Source organism: Grammomys surdaster, unplaced genomic scaffold (assembly GCF_004785775.1).
Source record: "Grammomys surdaster isolate TR1022 unplaced genomic scaffold, NIH_TR_1.0 262, whole genome shotgun sequence".
Taxonomy (NCBI): Eukaryota; Metazoa; Chordata; class Mammalia; order Rodentia; family Muridae; genus Grammomys; species Grammomys surdaster.
The window spans coordinates 2,374,888-2,392,435 of record NW_021604703.1 but is presented as its reverse complement, the minus strand read 5'-3'; the positions used below and the strand labels follow the sequence as shown (position 1 = coordinate 2,392,435).

The 17,548-nt window shown below is 45.8% G+C and overlaps 1 protein-coding gene across 3 annotated transcripts in view; it reads right to left on the bottom strand.

Annotated features, from left to right (window-relative positions):
- The window catches only part of Slc22a4 (solute carrier family 22 member 4), a 51,512-nt gene that overhangs the window by 19,385 nt on the left and 14,579 nt on the right, over nucleotides 1-17,548 (bottom strand). For 2 of the 3 annotated variants that reach the window (XM_028775940.1, XM_028775941.1), the window contains exons 2-3: nucleotides 6,979-7,082; nucleotides 4,730-4,884 (exon numbers count right to left, since the gene is read on the bottom strand). In XM_028775940.1, coding sequence (XP_028631773.1) covers nucleotides 4,730-4,884; nucleotides 6,979-7,082 — 259 coding nt within the window. The remainder of the gene's footprint in view (nucleotides 1-4,729; nucleotides 4,885-6,978; nucleotides 7,083-17,548) is intronic. The other variant, XM_028775942.1, reaches the window with a different exon arrangement.

The following is a 17,548-nucleotide window of genomic DNA, read 5'->3' as shown; positions in this document are numbered from 1 at the left end:
GAAACACAAGGGGAGATGTGTCTTTCCTCTTGTGAGGCTGAATGTCTTTCAGTCCTTCCTGGGCTGATCATTAAACTGGCTAAGAGACAAGCAGTTCTCTCTAAAGAACACCAGAAAAGGGCCCAAGTCTGGGAGATGCAAGAAGCTCTCTGTGTGCTCACCTGAGGAAAAGACCCATGGCAGAGATGACTTCCATATTTGCTCACCCAGATCCCTGTCCTCCTCTGCCCCATGGGCTCCTAATCCTAGGCAAAGCCTGGCTTCTCAGTGTCTCTGGAGAACAATATTCTCACATCCCAATCAAAGGGCATGGCCTGGTTCTGATGATGCCACTAATTGGCTCCTCTACCTGGCAGGCTCCCTTCCCTTTGTACCAAAACGTTGTCATCCAGCCCCAGGAAGCATTGGGCACTCTCCACAAGGAGGCAGCAGGACATGCACCTCGACTGAAACCTGCAGCTGATTCTAGCTCAGGGAACAAGCTTGGGAATGGATGTGCTAGGATGGACTGAGGGGGAGTGTCCAGCATCACGATGGGGAGAGAGAGTATACACCTCTATGCTAAGTCCCTCTGTGAGGGTTAATACTGCTTGTCAGTTTGATGGGATCTAGAATCACCTAGGAGACACATCTCTGATATGTGTGTGAGGGGTTTCTGTTGTGGATTGTTTCTAATGCTATTTGTGTTCGTTTGGCTCCTGAAATTACACAGGAACCCGTACTTCTGTGCTGAGAGTCCCTGCCCCAGCTGGTTCTGATTGGGAAATAAAGTTGCCAGCAGCCAATGGCTGGGCAGGAAGACAGGCGGGACATTTAGGATTCCTGGGCAAGAAATGCAGGAGAGAAGGAAGAGGGGATTCCTCCATGACAAGGGTGTAGGAGATGGACCACGCTGGGAAGATGCAGGAGGGAGAGATGGCCGAAATGTATGTGCAAAGGGGAAAGCAGCCCTGAGAGGGTCCAGGACAGCAAGGATAAAATATAGATTTAGTAAGTGTGTTAACTCAGAAGTATCAGAAGGGAGTGTGTTAGCCACATGGCAGTCCAGAAGTGGCCTAGCCATTAAGCTAGTTAAAGCATATTAAAATATAAAGGTGGTGTGTGTGTGTGTGCGTGTGTGTCAGCTGGGATCCAGAACATAAGGGCGGGTAGCAAGAAGTGTGTGTGTGTGTGTGTGTACCCGCCAGGAGATGGAGTGGATTTAACAATTTACCTAATCAGGTTTCCAGATTGGATTAACTGAGGAGAAAGGTCCACCATAAATGTGGGTGGAGCCAGGGTATGGGATAGGGTGCCCGGCTGAACAAAATGGAGAAGGCCAGGGCACAAGCATTCATCTCCCTCTACTTCCTGACTGGAGATACAGTGTGGTCAGGAGACTCCCACTCCTGCTGCCAATACAGAAAATAAACTCTGGGTTTTTTTAGATAAGCTAGCCTGTGGTATTTGGCTATGCTATTCCATGGGCTGGAGTATAGATCAGTTATACAGCGCATGTAAGAAACCCTTGGTTTGATCCTTAATATAAAAAGATAAATACATTGATAAATCAGCGAAAAATAATACAAAATAAGAATGTGGCTGATAAAAGCTGTGTAACTGATGTAGTTAAACTTCAAATATGTCTGAGATCCCTGGTAGCCAATGTTTATAGAACATGCCATTAGGTGATGCTTATTGAAAGGGAAACACGTGGGCTGGAGGAGACAAGCTTTAAACATATCTAAAGAGATGCTATAGCAAGGATGGCAGGGTGGGGTGGGGTGGGGTGGGGTAGTGGTTGGGTGTTGATGTTAGAAGTACTGGAAAACACTGAATTAGTGAATCAGTCAAGGCAGGAGGTGCTTAGGTTTTCTGTAGACAGAGAACCAGAGGGCGCTGCTGCGCTGCAGAAAGACCAGCAGCCATCACCTCTGTCCTTCACCAAGTCCTCCCTTACAGAGAAGGGCTTCATTACCGGGGACAAAGGAGAACCACTGCTGGCATCTTACCCAGAAGTCTCTAGGCAGGTTGAGGTTGCTATGCCAGAGATTGACATGGGGCCTAGAAAGCTGGAGTGTGAGAGGGTCATTGATCCTGATTTTGAGTCTCACCTCCCCCACCCTGGAGGTGCAACCACCGTGTTCTCTGAGGAACCTGAGTTTGGCTTGCCTTCATATTACCCTAAGACTCTTGCGAGCCTGGTGAGGTTTTTCAGAGCAGCCCGGAAGAAGGCTCATTTCTGTACTGCTTTGGAAATAATTCAGGCTCTGGAATCAACACAAAGATCAATTCCGAAAATGAACGTTTACCATCCCAAGCATCCAGATTCCCAGAGCTAGGGGGATCAAAGTTCAGGGAACTTCTCAAATGAAAATGTTGGGTTTAAATGTGGCTTTGAGGAAAAAAAAAACAAGTCTGGAAAGTAGCTATTTTATTCCTGAAACACCAGAGGGCGCTGCTGCGCTGCAGGAAAACCAGCAGCAACCATGTCTGTTCTTCCAAAAAGACACTGGTTTTCATCTGTTCTGGGACAGTTTAGTTTTCAGCGACACACTTAGATCTAAGATTTTAACGCAAGTGTTATCCCAGAACCTAATGTTAGCAGTTTCCCTCCGAGCCCACTAGAATGAGAAGAGTGGAGCCAAGCCGACAGGGGATCCTGGGTCTGCTGAGTCTTCTCTATCAGTTGTTGGCTTGACACACCTAAGCTCCAACCACCCTTGACCAGGCCTCTTCTTCTCCACCCTTCGTGTGAGGCCATGGCCTCGTGGGGAGGAGGGAGGGCTGTGGAAGGCAGTGCCAGGGCTGTGGGGGCTTGAGGGGGCTGCGGCTGTGGCTGGGTGGCTGGGCTTGTGTATAAAGTGCTTGCCGTACAAGGACGAGGAAGTGAGCTCAAACGCCCAGGACCCACCTAAAAGAGCTGCGCAGTGTGGATCACGCCTGAAATCCCAGTGCTGGTGGGACAGAGACAGGAGGCCTCTGGGGTAAGCTAGCCTGAGAGCTCCAAGTTTAATGTAAGAGCCTATGCCAAAAAAAAAAAAACAAAAACAAAAAACAAAACAAAACAAAAAAAACGTGAATGGCTAGTTGGTTGGCTCAGTGCCAAGTGTAATAATCTGCGTTGACTCCCAAGGCCCAGCATGGTGGGAGGAGACAATGAACTTCCACAAGTTCTCTGCTTCACACCTGTGCTATGGCTTGTGTGCACCCCCTTTCACATACAAAATAAACATTTAAAAAATAGGCAGAGAGCAATTGTGAACCTCGTGTTTCCTCTGCCTTAACCTGCCCATACTCCTAAGTTTATACTTATGCATACATACACAGACAGACAGACAGACAGACAGACAGACAGAAGGACAGACAGACACACACATGTACACACACACACACACAGACAAACACACACATAGAGACAGACACACACACAGACACACAAACACACACATAGGGACAGACACACACAGAGACAGACTGACAGACACAGGAAGACAGACAGACAGACAGACACACAGACATACACAGAGAGACAGATTGACAGACACACAGACGGACACACTCCTGTCCTACTCTTTATCCTTGTAAGGCTGAGAACCCCTAGCTCTCTAAATGCTAGGGCCTACTTAATAGAGGGCTACTTGTTGAGCCACATGGGACCATGTGGCTCCTGCTTGCTCTGTCTCTTCCCATGAGTCCTCTCTCCTCAGACATGAGGCTGGGCCCATGGCAAGAGGCTCTTCACCAATAATTAAAGGAATGGAATTTGGATAATTCCACCTTGGCAACCTGACAGAGGGTGTGCATGTATTTGGCTAACAGAACATACCTCTGCCAAGGCCAGTGAGTCACAGGCTCCTGAGGGCAATCAACCAAATAGCCAGGTGCAGGAAAGGCCATTTGACTTCTGTTATAGAGCACAATCAATAGTTATACTGGAACAATGGAAATAAACTGGGATAATGTGGGGCCAACCGGAATGCTTGTGCTAAGTATTATAGGACTTTGTGTTGATTGTGCTGTGGGTGCTCCACCTCCTCTCGTCATAATGACGGGGTGTTAGAGAGAATATTGGTGGTAGGGATCACACTTTTGAGAACACCCCTGAACAATCTCCATGAAGTTCACCTCATTTCCTTCTCCAGAAAAGCTGGAGACTGTCCAGGGCCTCCCCAAGGCCTAGGAACTAATGGTTTGCCCTCCCTCACCCTGGCCTTCCAACAGTAGAACCGTTATCAGAGAGGCACAGCCATCCCGTGTGGAGCTCATATGCTCTGGGTGTGGGCTCAGACTCAGGTCAGAGCAGATCTTCTCAGGTGGGACAAAATCCTGCCACCTAGCAAGTGCCTTTCCTTCCTCTGTATATCAACCCCACTAAGTCCCTTTGTAGGCCACCAGCATTCTGGCTTCGTAGCCCAGATCAAGGACTTCATTCATATCCCTGTTGTCTCTCTCCCAGGACCTCCTGTCCCTAGCCCCTTGCTCCTGACAGTGTGTCTCAGCTGCTGTGTGGCTGCTTCTTTGCAGCTGGAGCTCTTGAATCTGGCCATATTCTGGCCCAATGCTGATGGCCGCCTGTGAGCTCCTGTCCTGCTGTGACTGGCTCAAGATACCCAAAGCTGCAGCCCCCTCCACCACACACATGTATTCAAGGTTGAGGACACTTTGGATGCACACTCAGTGGCTCCCTGCTCCCTGGCCTTTTATAGGGTTGCAAGAAAGGGCATTGGAACCTTGAAGTCATTCCTACCTAGTATGAAGGCCACCACGTAGTTGGAGATCTGGCCCATGCCCACAATGGCAAATAACACAGTGAACATCTCCCAGTTGGTTGAGAAAATCTGCACGAAGCTGAATCCAGTCTGCACAGCCATGGTTGCAAAGAGGACTTTCTTCCTGCCAAACCTATAGAAGAACATAGCATAACACTGTAATTCAGGGTCTGTTGTAACACCAAGCCTAGCTTCACTGTAGGCTCTGTCTTGTGTCAGGACTAAGGCAGATATATGTTTGGCTCTTCTTCTTTTTTTTCTTTCCCTGTGGCATTCTGTCAGCTTCCTCCCTGGAGGACCATCCATCTGCCCAGGAACTACCTTCCGAGGTACCAAGCCTTGCTTCTGGAAAACATAGGGCATCTTCTGTGAGAATCACATTGACAAATCTGATCTTTAGAAGAAGCCTTAGGAGGGCTGTGGCTGTGGCTTAGTGGACAGAATGCTTGTTTAGCATGAATGAAGCACTGGCATTGAGCCCTAGAATGGGAAAAACTGAGTGTGGTGGGGCATATCTGTAATCCCAGCACTTGAAAGGTTGAAGCAGGAGAATCAGAAGCTCAAGGCCACTGTTAGCAACACAGAAATTTTGAGGCCATCCTCAACCATCCTGGGCCTGTCTCAAACAAAACAAAACAAAACAAAACAAAAATACCCCTCCAAAGTGCAGTTTGAAGACACTTCTTCTATCACCCACATGGGAATTCTGTAAGTTTAGAAACTCCCTCAAGGGCTGTTGCTTCTTAACCTTGGCTAGGCTTGGAACCACCCCAGAGAGCTTTAAAAATGACAGGCAGTTCTTGACTTACAATGGTTCAGCTTGGGATGTCATGACTCTACAATGGTGGGTAAGTGCTGTACACTTGGTTAGAATACCTGCTTGGAATTCTCCCCTTGGATTCTCTCCACTCTCCCTGCTGGACAGGGATATAGCCTGTGGGCCTCGGTCTGTGGTGAGCAGCAACAGTGAGCTGCACAGCTGACAGACAGTGAGGGGAGACAATGGTTGGTTGGCTGTTTGCTGAGCTAGTATGTGGTATTAGGTATGTGGAGAGTCTTTTCAATCTAGCATCTCCTCAGTTTATCAGGACAGGCCTTAGGGAAAGTTAAGAGCATTCCCCGCTCATGCCAGCATCCCACTCTGCCCAGGTCTTATTTATCTGCAATGTGGTATGAGTATTGGGGTGTGATGAAGTTTCCCAGGTGTGTCTATGTGTCTCTAAAATTGAAAACGACTGCTTTATGGGGAGATGTCATTCTCAGCCATGTCTGTTGCATCACTGGTCAATTTAAGCTTTAAAATTTCATTCTGGTAATGACCTATCGGCAGGTGGAGGATGGGCATGGGCAGGCGCTTCCTGCCTCCTTCCCACTGGGCTTTAAAGCTTTGGGGAGGTGAAATCCCCAGGAAGCTTTTTCCGAACACTGCCAGTTAGCACTCCTGCCTGCCTTGGCCACAGGAGAACATCTAGAGCAGGTAAACACAGCTCTGGATACTGCAATCTTGACCTCATGAAGCCTGTAAGCTCTGGTGGTCAAAAGCCAGCCTGTGTCAGTTCTGTGGCTGCAGGCCCAGCCATGGCTCAGCTCCCAGGCTCAGAGAGTGCATAGCAGGGGCTGCTTGGCTTGACTCGAGCCTTTGGCTGTTTGTGCAGCAATGACATGTCACCCACTCCCTACCCTGACAAGAACTGGGGGCAGAGTGTGGGGCAGTGATGATAGCAACATCCTGTTCTGTGTAGGGGTGTGTGATCCAAGGGCTCCACTTTCTAGTGAGGTTGATACTTCCATCTCTTTGGCCAAAGCCCCGTGAGCTCAGTCTGGGAGCGTGACAGGAGTGGGTCTTGGCAGGATGCTGAGGGCAGAGTTACATGTTAGTACCATCTGTGAAAGACTCATTTATTTACTTTGCTAGTTTGTCACTCAGTGGATAGGCAAGATCCTATTATGTAGGGGCGGTACAGTCAAGACTGTACAGTAGGTTTATCTGGGAAAGATTTATCTAATTAGTTAATCAGATAGGGTCTTGATATAGAGTTCATGCTGACATCGAACTTTTAGTCCTCTTCTCAGGCCCTAGCATCCTAAGCGACAGGCCCCTCCTATTATTTACCCAGTGCCTAGAGGGTTCTCCTCTGTGTAGAAAGCCCATGAATTTGGTCTTATGTCAAGATAGGCTGACATGATAAATAGCTACACCCCATCGCTCTCCATTCAGTGTCCTTACCTGTCTGACAGCTGCCCAGACACGAAGGAGCCGCAGAGAACGCCTACGAAGAACAGGGAGGTGGTGAGGGGTGTCTTCCAGTCATCCTCACACACCAGATTCCACTGCCAACAAGACAGCATGCAACGTGAGCCCAGTCCTCCAGCAGGACCCACCCGTGCCCCACTCCAAGGAGCTGCAGATGGATGCCAGGCACACTGCCCTACCTTGTGCTGGCTTGCTGGCTCTGTGAAAAGGGTACAGGCCATATGGCTCTGAGTTTGACTCTGCCATTCACTGTGACAAGTAGCTTGGGATGTGCCACTGTCTCTCACTGAGATTCTCTTCCTCTTCAAGAGGAAGATGGCTTCAATCTGCTTTTTTAATGTATTAAGAAGGCCAGTGAACCCTTAACCACAAAGCAGTATGAAGCAAAGGAATTCTTGTCCTTTTGAAGCAGCCTAGCATAGGGGGTGGGGAGGATTTGAAAACCCAGGAAAGTAGGGCGTAAGACATTACCAGTTGGTCCAAAAGTAAAATGTCATCTCCTTTGCTGAGAATTGAAAATAGCTCCAGTGCTGTGTGAGTTTATTTTTTTTAAGCGATTTCTCTGGAAAGTGTTGACTCTCTGATCCCCTAAAACCTAAATGGAGCATCTGACCCATTTCAGGGACCACTGTGCTAGTCTTACCCACCCTTTTCAAGGTTTGTCTAAGCCACCTTCCTCAAATCCTCTCCCCTCCTTTCCATAGCCTTCCCAACAGTATGGTCCCTCCCAGTCCACAAGGCCATGTGGGCTGCTTCCAAGCTAACAAGTCCCTGCTGCTGGATCCATAAAACCAGTTTCAGCTTGAGTTTCTGTTCCCAGATTTCCTCTGAAGTCAATTCAACTCAGTCTCAAGGGAGGCTGCAGAGATTTCAAAGTGTGCTTGGTGACCTTTGTTTATGTATTATGTATGTATGGGAACAGTGTGTCACAAGATGATCTGGCTGAGGAGAAGGACCCTTGCCTCTGGCCCAGCCCTGGCTCCCCTAGATGAGCATCCTACGTTCACAGTTTGCGGGGCAGTTCTGTTCTTATTCCCCATAGCTGCTCTCAAAGCGTAGTTGATTTAAATTAATTAATGCAGATGCATCATTTCATATCTCATTCTGTAGTACAGAGAGGTCTTTTATGAAACACAAACAAACAAAAACAAAACAAAGCAAAAAAACCCAAACCCCACATAAACCAAAAAGCTAAGGCAATCAAGGAAAACAGAAAGTCAGGGAGGTTATAAACACTCAGGCCAGAAGTCACACCAGATTGTCCTGCTCAAGGGTCTGCCTCTGGCAATGGGGTTTGAGAGCTGGCTTTATAACCTTTTCCTAGCAGCTCAGCTTTAGAAGGGCCTCATGCCCCACAGCCATTAAGCCTTCTGCAGAACAACAGCTTGCCTAAGTCCTGAGACTCAAGAATTAGTCCTTGAGACTTCCTTCCATAAAGGGTCACTTTAGACCCCTGATGCTGTTGGGGTATCAAAGCATAGCTCTGCAGAAGAAAATCATGGACCAGAAAGTCAGCTCTCTAGCCCTCGGAAACAACCCAAGGATCAGTTCAAGACAATTTAGACGAGGTTGCCTTACCTCATGCTGTGGTGTGACTCTTTACTAAAACTCACGGGTGAAATTTAATCCTATTGTAAGGTATTAAGCAAGCAAACAGATTTAATTCAGTGATGGCATTTGGAGGTAAGAATTTGGAGTGGTGATTAAGGTTAAATGAGGTGATACTGGTGGGACTTAATCCAAAGGGACAGCAGCTTTGGAAGAGGACAGATCTAAGTTAACAAGTTTTCTGTCTCACCGATGCCCTGTGCAAGAAGGCTCAATCGAGATACAGCTGCTGAACTGGAACTCCTCAGCCTTCATAGCCTTGAATAAGCCTTTATTCTATATGCGTGTTGGTATGTGTGTATGGTTTGTCATATATATTTGTATGTGTGTGTTACATACATGTGAGTGTGCATCCATACATCCGGGGGCGGGGGTAGAGGAATGCATCAGGTGTCTTCTGCTTACATTTTCTGTCTTATTCCTTTGAAATAGGGTCTCTCATTGAACTGGAAGCTCCCAGTTTAGATACGCTAGCTGGCCAGTGTACTCCCAGGATCTACCTGTCTCCAATCCTTAATGCTAGGGTGACAGACATGTGCAGCCATGCCTGGAGGTTTTTTGTTTGTTTGTTTGTTTGTTTTTGCTTTTTTATATGACTCCTGGGGATTTGAACTCAGGTGCATAAGCATCTGGACTGAAAGCACTCTTCCTCACTGAGCCATCTTGCCAGTCCAAAACCTTCATTCTTTATAAATTACCCAGAAATGGGGCCAGTGAGATGGCTCAGAGTGTTAAGGTGCTTGCTGAGTAAGCCTGGCCACCTGAGTTCAATTCCTGGAGCTCATGTAAAGGTGGAAGGAGACAAGCAACTTCGAAAAGTTGTCCTCTGACCTTCACCAGTTAAAAAATAATTACTCAGAAATAAAAGTAGACCTGAGGTCCCTGAGTGAACCCTGGGAGACAAGATGGACAACAAGCCTTCTACCGCTGTCCAGCCAGGCTGCTATGCTTTGTCAGCCTATGGACCAGAAGTAGTAGGCGAGAGGCACCTGAATGAATGGGTATCTTCTTCCAAAACTAGCTGGCCAAAGCTTGGAAGGCAGCTTTGAGCTCTAACCTTGACAGAGAAGACACATCACTCTATCTCTAAGGGCAGGGCTTGGAACTCCCACTCTTCTTCCAGGAATGTGACACCAGGATACAATTGCTTAGGACTATGGGAGAAGGCTGCCATCACCTAGTTCAGCCATGTACAGCACCCAACAACTGGGCAGAGGTGGTACCATGCCAGCCATCAACCATCACTATTCCAGCTGCGAGGCAGCAAAGTCCTTCCAAGTAGGATGTTCTCTGCTTTGTGGTTTTTGTTTTGTTTTGCTTTTAACTGTTTCACTGTCAGGACTTTGAGAGGCAAAGAAAGGACTTTGTGACAAGCATGGTGGCACACATCTTTAGTCCCAGAACTCGGGAGGCAGAGGCAGGCAGATCTCTGAGTTCAAGGCCAGCTTGGTGTACAGAGTGAGTTCCAGGTCAGCCAGGTCTACCAGAGAAACTCTGTCTCAAAAACTCAAGTCAACCAACCAACCAACCAACCAACCAACCAACCAACCAACCAACCAACCAACCAACTGTTGGCTACAAACTGTTGGCCCTGTGTGGCTACAAACAAACAAACAAACAAACAAACAAACAAACAAACGGACTTAGAGACAGAAAGAAAAGAGAAAGGCAGTTGGAGTAGGATCCAGAGCCAGCATGAGCAAAAACAGTGGTGGGAATTCTATGTAACATGTAGGCCCAGTGCAAATTGAACTTACTGGACCCATGATTCAAAAACTGCAAGTACAAAATTTAGATGACCCCCCAGTGCCTCTTCCTCCCTCTTTTTCTTAAGCTCTTTCTCTCTTCCTTTCTCTTCCTTTCTTCTCTCTCTGTGTGTACGTCTGTGCACATATACTTGTCAACATCAAATATTGCACCTCAGGTGCCATCCACTTTATTTTTTGAGACAGAGTCTCTCAGGAGACCTGAGGCTTGCTATTTAGGTAAGGCTGGTTGGTCAGGAAAGCCCCAGGGATCTCTCTGTCTAACCCCTTCCCAGTGCTGGTATAACAAATGTGCTTCTACACTGACCTTTTTCACATGCGCTCTGGGGCTCAGACTCGGGTAGTACTGCTTGCATGGCAAATACTTTATTGACTGAGTCATCTCCCTTACTTCTAAAATTAAGAGTTTCTAGCCAGGCATGGTGGTACAAGTCTAGATGAGCAAGAATTTTGAGGCTAGCCTGTGCTAGACAGCAAGCCCTTGGCTGAAAAAAAAAAGCCTTTAAAGAAAGAAAAAATTCCAAACACACAAAGCAGAACACTGTGATCAAGTGTGGCCCTGTGTGGCTACTGCACAGGATGTACACCATGAAGTTAGCCTTGGGTGAGGGGATCAAACCCGTTCTCTCAAGACAGATGGATGGGTGCTGGGGTGGGGGTTGAGATTGGACCATCTCCTTGCAGCTCTACTTCCTGGAGGCCATGGCTGTGGGTCTTTTTCCCTCTGAGAGAAGGAAGAGATGCCCAACAAGGTGTCCTGACCAGCCATGAGCACACAGTAGCCATTTGCCCGAGTTCCATATTGGGGTACTGGATGTCTTTTGGAGCCATAGTAAAGGTAAAGGTTGAACAATATGGCTTCCCATGGTTAGACCTGGGGCTCTAGTTTCTTTTGAGGGCTTTTGTGCCCAAGGAGTCTCTTTGGAAAGTTGTGAGGGTCTTGGGTTGGCAGACAAATCTTAGCTGTGGCTTGTGGGGCTATAGTCCAGTAAACCAAGCAGTAGTCCAAAGAGAAGCCAAGGGTCTGTTGTTGGGGAAGCCATTCCCTGTGGTAGCAATGCTGTGGTATATCTGTTGGAAGACCAATTTCTCTTGATGGGACAGAACTGCTACCTACATGTGAATACACACATGAACATACAAACATGCTTCCAGTAAGAGAATCAGAACTTAAAGGCAGAACCTCAGTAACCAACTGGCTGGTATCACTTTGGGAATGTTCTTTTAAACCAAACATTAATGTTTCGTTTCCAAAACGGGCTCCCTATCTCCTCTCTGGTAAAAGAGTGAAATGTGGCAACCAGCTGGCTCAAGCTATGGAGGGGGATGTGTACTGGATGTATACCCCCAAATCCTCAGGGTCCAAGGCTGAGGTTCCTACAACAGAGCAGGGTGCAGTCTACCTGGATGCACCATATGTCCTTCAGTTCTGTTTCAAAGATAAGAACCATGTCACAAGGTCATGAGGAACAGACAGAGGATGTAGGTTGGTGGCAGAGTGCTTGCCCAGCAAACACAAGCCCTAGATTCAATCTTACACTGCTGGGAGGAAAACAAACAACATGAAGAAGAGGTGAAAGGTCACTCTTGGCTTCCCGTGCCTCCCAACATTGATCATAATAAGAGTAACAATTATAGTGGGTGGTTTTTTTTTTTGATTGTTTGTTTTGATTTTTGAGATGAGCTCTCAAATAGCCCAGACTGGCTTTGAACTTGCTATGTATCTGTGGATGGCCTTGAACTTCTGATCTTCTCAAGGGCTAAGACCTGTGCCACCACACCCAGTGACTATAGTGTACTGGGTGCTTAGTGTATATGCTGTATTGCCTCAAGAGCTCTCAATGTTGTCCTATGGAGTGAATGTTCTTCTTTTCTTGTTTCATAAATAAAAAAATGAAGGCATTGAAGCAATGAAGGGACCCATCCAAATTCTTTTTTTTAGTGGACTGATCCAAGGAATTAATTAATCATTTGTTCAGCTGACCTTAAATATCTGTCCCAGGCCAGGGTACGTGTTAGGCACAGGACACAGTTCTTTCCTTCATAAAAGCTCAAGGTCGAGCAAGACAGACCAGCTATGCACATGTGCCTGCATGAGGCCAGCATCCTTGTTAGCAGACTCTACTCTGAGCTACATTATCCTTGCCCTCCAGCTAGAGGGAAAGAACAAGGCAGCTTCCCTTATTATGCTTCCATGCCTGAATAATTAGTACAATAGTGTTTTAGATTCTAGAACAACACGGGGCTGGGCATTTGATATATACCTAAATTCATGTTGATGAATGAGTACTGACCAAGTTAGGAGTAACAGCAAAGTGTGGTTCTGGGGCTAGGGGAGACCTATACTTTCAAGCACTATTCTTGAAAGACAACTTTGATTTTGAACTCTCCCAGCAGTTCAAGCCTGGCAGTTTCAGCTTGTACAAAAGCTATAAAAGACCATAAAGATAAGTCCTGCACAAAACTGAAAGCCCTGCAAGGCAGTCCGATGCTGAGCAAAGAGCACAGGCTTTCTTGGATGCTGGCTCTTCTCATGTGTGACCTTGCCTCTCGTTCACTTTTATCAGCCTGCTTCCTTATTTTAAAAAGTCAATTGTATGTATGTGAGGTCTGTGCATGTGTTTTGTGTTCGTACACAGGTACACATACATGCCTGTGTATGTGCATGTGGAGACCAGAGGTCAGTGTGGCTGTGTATGTACATGTGTACATTCCTCCGCTGTGCCTATTTTGAGACAAGGTCTCTCACCAGACTTGAGCTTACCATTTGGCTGGGCCAGTGGGGTCTGCTTGTTTCCATGCCCTTGCCAGCACTGGGGTACCACACTATCATGTCAAGCTTTTCTGTGGGCATTGGGATCCGAACACAGTCCCCATGCTTTCTCCTTACTGATGGAGCTGTCTACCCAGTCTACCTGCTCCATCCTTAAAGATGAGACCCAAGTCCCTCCTGAGACAGGAAACGCAAGTGTAAGCAAACTTCTTTAAGGAAAGGTTCTTTCTCAAACATCCCATACCTTTGTGCTAAGGAAAGCGATGAGTGTGGATAATAAAGTGTTTACTTGTGAACCTGACTTGAGGAAAGAGATTCTTACAAATAAAACTTCTTCCATCCAAGCATGAAAAAAGCTAGAAAAACTCTTACCACAAGGTCTAAAATCCTTCTATAAACAGACTTTAATCCAAGAGGTGACTGTGAATAAGAAATTAGCATCGGTCCACTTAAGAATGAGCAACAACGGGTCGCTACAGTGTCCTCTCAGACAGAGGCAACAGTTAACAACATAGGCATCCACCCCAGCTCTTTCCTTATAACTTGGCTGTGAAAATTCTTGACCATCTGCAAAATAAACAAACAGAAACAAACAAAAACCCTGAGTGTTTAATTCCTTTTTGTTAATGATAGGTTTGTTGAGCTATACTTTACATAACAGAAATCACACTTGTAAATCGTGCAGTTCTGCAGTTCTGGATGTAGCCACCAAATTGAGTGTGTGGTGTCTTCAAACCTTTGTGAGCGTGTATGTGTGTGTGCACATGCATGTATTTATGTGTGTGTTTCTGTTTGATATAGTACGTGTATGTGTGCATGTGCATGTATGTTATGTATGTGTGTGTTTGTGTTTCTGTTTGACAGTGATATTTTGTGTGTGTGTGCATGTGCATGTACGTATGTATGTATGTATGTATGTATGTATGTATGTATGTATGTATGTTTCTGTGTGATAGTGCTGATGCCTGATTGCCACAGTCCTTGTGTGGAGGTCAGAGGAGAACCTGGGGCATCTGGCCTTGTTTGAGGTAGGGTCTCTTTTTGGTTGCCATCGTGTCCGCTTGATTAACTGGCCCTTGAGCGTCTCGGGATTCCCGTTTCCACCTCCCATCTTGCCCCAGGAGCAGTGGGATCACAGGCACATAATAGCTCATCTGGCTTTACATGGGTTCTGGGGATCTGAGCTCAGGCCCCCATCTTTGTGCCACAAGCAGTTTACTCACTGAGCCAGCTTCCCAGTTCAATATCTTCTACTTTTGAATACGTCGTCACTCGTGAACTAGACCTCAAGCCCATCAGCAGGCAACCCTGTTCAACTCTCTCCCCAGCCTGGACGCTCTCATCCAGTAGCTGAACATGTGGGTTTCTTTACTGGGGATGGTTCATACAATACAGTCTTTCTTGTAGGGACAGAACTGAAGGCCTTGTCCATGCTGGGCAAACACTCACACCGAGCCACATTCTCAACTTGACATGCTGTCTTTTACCATAGGCCTTTTTCATGTGGGGTGATACTTTCAAGGTTCATCATGCTGAGGAAGCCTGGGTCAGTACTCCACCTTTTTAACGATGGATAATATTCATAGTATTGATATAGCATGATGTTATCTAAATGTATAGGTATTGCACTGTTTTGGGCTACTGTGTATAATACCATCATATGTATGTATGTAGAAGATTTTGTATAGACATATATTTTCATTTCCCTTAGGAAATGTAATGTACTTCCCATAGTAATGTAATAGTTGGGTTATATGGTAAATCTATGTGTAGCCCTTAGGGGAGCTCTCTGTTTTCCAAAGTGGCAATTTCATTTCACAACCCCATTAACAGTGAAGGAGGTTTTCGCATTCTCTACAGCACTTGCTGCTGTAGACCTCTTTAATTTTGACCAACCAAGCAGATGTAAGACGGTCTCTCATCGTGGTTTTGATGGGCATTTTCTAAGGATTCTCAATGTTGAAATCTTTTTTTGCATTGTATATGCTGATCAATTTGGGGACTATTGACATTTTGACCATGTGTTTTCTGCTTCATGAACAGAACATGGGATGTCTTTTTATTTATATCTTTAATTTCTTTTAATGATGTCCTGTAGTTTTCAGAGTATACATTTTGAAAACCATTTGGTGACACTTATTCCTAAACAGATTTCTTCAAATGTAGCACTGCCAGAAACACTCTTAATTCATTGTTATTTACATGTGTGTGCCTGTGTGAGTTCAGGGACATGGAGGCCAGAAGAGGACGTTGGATCTCCTAAGGCTGGAGGTACAGGAGTTTGTAAGCTGCCAAACATGGGTGCTGGGGATTGAACTCTAGTCCTGGACAAGAGCAGTGTGTACTACAAACCACCAGGCCATCTCTTCAGCCTCTTTATTTGAGCTTTAAAAGATATCGTTGCCAGGTATAAGAAGCCCAGCTGAAAGCTGTTCTCTCTCAGCAATTAGGCGGTCACCCCATCACCACCATCGCCTTTCGTCTTCTCTGATTTATGAACTCGAGAAGCTAATTGCATTTGACTTCTCCTGTATGTGACAAGTCATATTTTTGCTGCATTCAAACTTTTCCCTTCGGGTTTGTCTTTTCATGTTTTTATTATAACAAGTAAGAGTGCAGATTTCTTAGTTTTATTCTACTTGGAGTTTGAGCCTCTGAGATGCAGAGGGTAATAGTTTTCATCAAATTTGTAAGAGTTTTTAGCCATTTCTTGGAGTATTTATTCCTGGTCTTGTCTCCCTCTAATATCCCCACTGTGCAGTGTGGGTGTGCTTAGAGCCATCCCATGTTTCTCCGAGACTCTGTGCACTTGTTATTCCTTCCCTCCACTTTGTTCTTCGAATTATATAATTTCCAACCTTCCTCTAACTGCAAGTTTGGTGGGTCTTCCTTTTGTCAGTCCAATTCTTCACCAACACTCTTTCGGGATTTTTATTTTCAGCTCTTGTTTATTTTCATTCCAGAATATGCATATATGTATATATATATGCATATTCTGTATATATGTGTGTGTGTGTGCACATACATACAGATTTACATATATACACACACATATAATGTCTGTTTGTCTCTCTCTCTCCATATATATATATATATATATATATATATATATATATATATATAATCTGTCATGTCTTTTCTGGCATTGTTTACTTGATGAGAACGGTCTCCATGCCTCTTTTATTTTTAGCATCACAATTTCCTTTAGTTCTTTGCACATATTATTACGTTGTCTCTTTACTAAATCCGACAGGTAGTCCTTCAGTGCAGCCTATGCCGCCTCCTCACCTCTCCCCACTGTGGGAGTCTCACTTCCCAGTTTCTTCTCATCTCACATACAGGCATCGATAAACGTAGCGAAAGATTCAAATGAAACTTAAAGAAGCATTGAAGGCACTATTAAAATATGAAATAATGTAAATAGATAAATATTTTGGAGTTTACCATTCAATCCATTCATTTAAAATTGAAGAAGCAGGGGTTGGCAAGATGGCTCCATGGGTAAAGACAGATGTCAAACCTGATCACCTGAGACTGATCCCCGGTTCCCTCAGAGTGGAAGGGGAGAACTGAGTCCCGTAGGTTGTCTTCTGAATTCTACATGCTTGTACTGCACATACTAAATAAGTAATTGTAAATTTAAAAAAAATGAAGACGCAGAAGCCTGGTTGACTTCTCTCCTTCAGTTTTACAAGGCTGTGTCACTTCCTAGTGGAATGAATGCAGTTTTTGCTGATGTTTACCACTGAGCTGGGTCACCTCTGGTTAGGATACTGGGTGGAGTCGTTTTGAGGTTTGCTCTGACCTCAGGAAGGCTGCTCTCAGCTGCTTTTTTTTGGTTGGCTGTTTCCTGGTGGTGAGGCACTCCGTGGGTTAGCTGTGGCTCTACTAGAGATACTTTTGCATTACCACAGCATCTCCATTGTTTTCTGAACCGTCTTAGGCTTCTTCCACTGTGTGCGGACAGCTTCAGTGCTCGGTGTTCTTGCTTCTCTTGCATAGAATCTGAGATCCAGCCATTATCAAGGAAGAAAGCAATCGAGGCCCTGGGATTCTAAACCTAACGGCTGGTGGACGGAGCTGCCACTGTTTGCAGACGGGCCGGGTGGAAAAGGATGGCAGCCGCTGACTTCCTGGATGACCTCATCAAGATTTTAGTCACTGAAACCCAGAGCTCATGGGATGTAGGGATGAGATGGGGCAGGCATTGGTGGTCTTTGTGATGACATACTGTATCTACGACTGTGAGTCACAGGGAATAATACAAACCCTGTTTTCTTGGCTGTATCCATCTGTGTCAGGGTATGACTGAGAAGATGGGTTGTAACTCTACCTTTTCTTTTGGTTGAGAGAGAGAGAGAGAGAGAGAGAGAGAGAGAGAGAGAGAGAGAGAGAG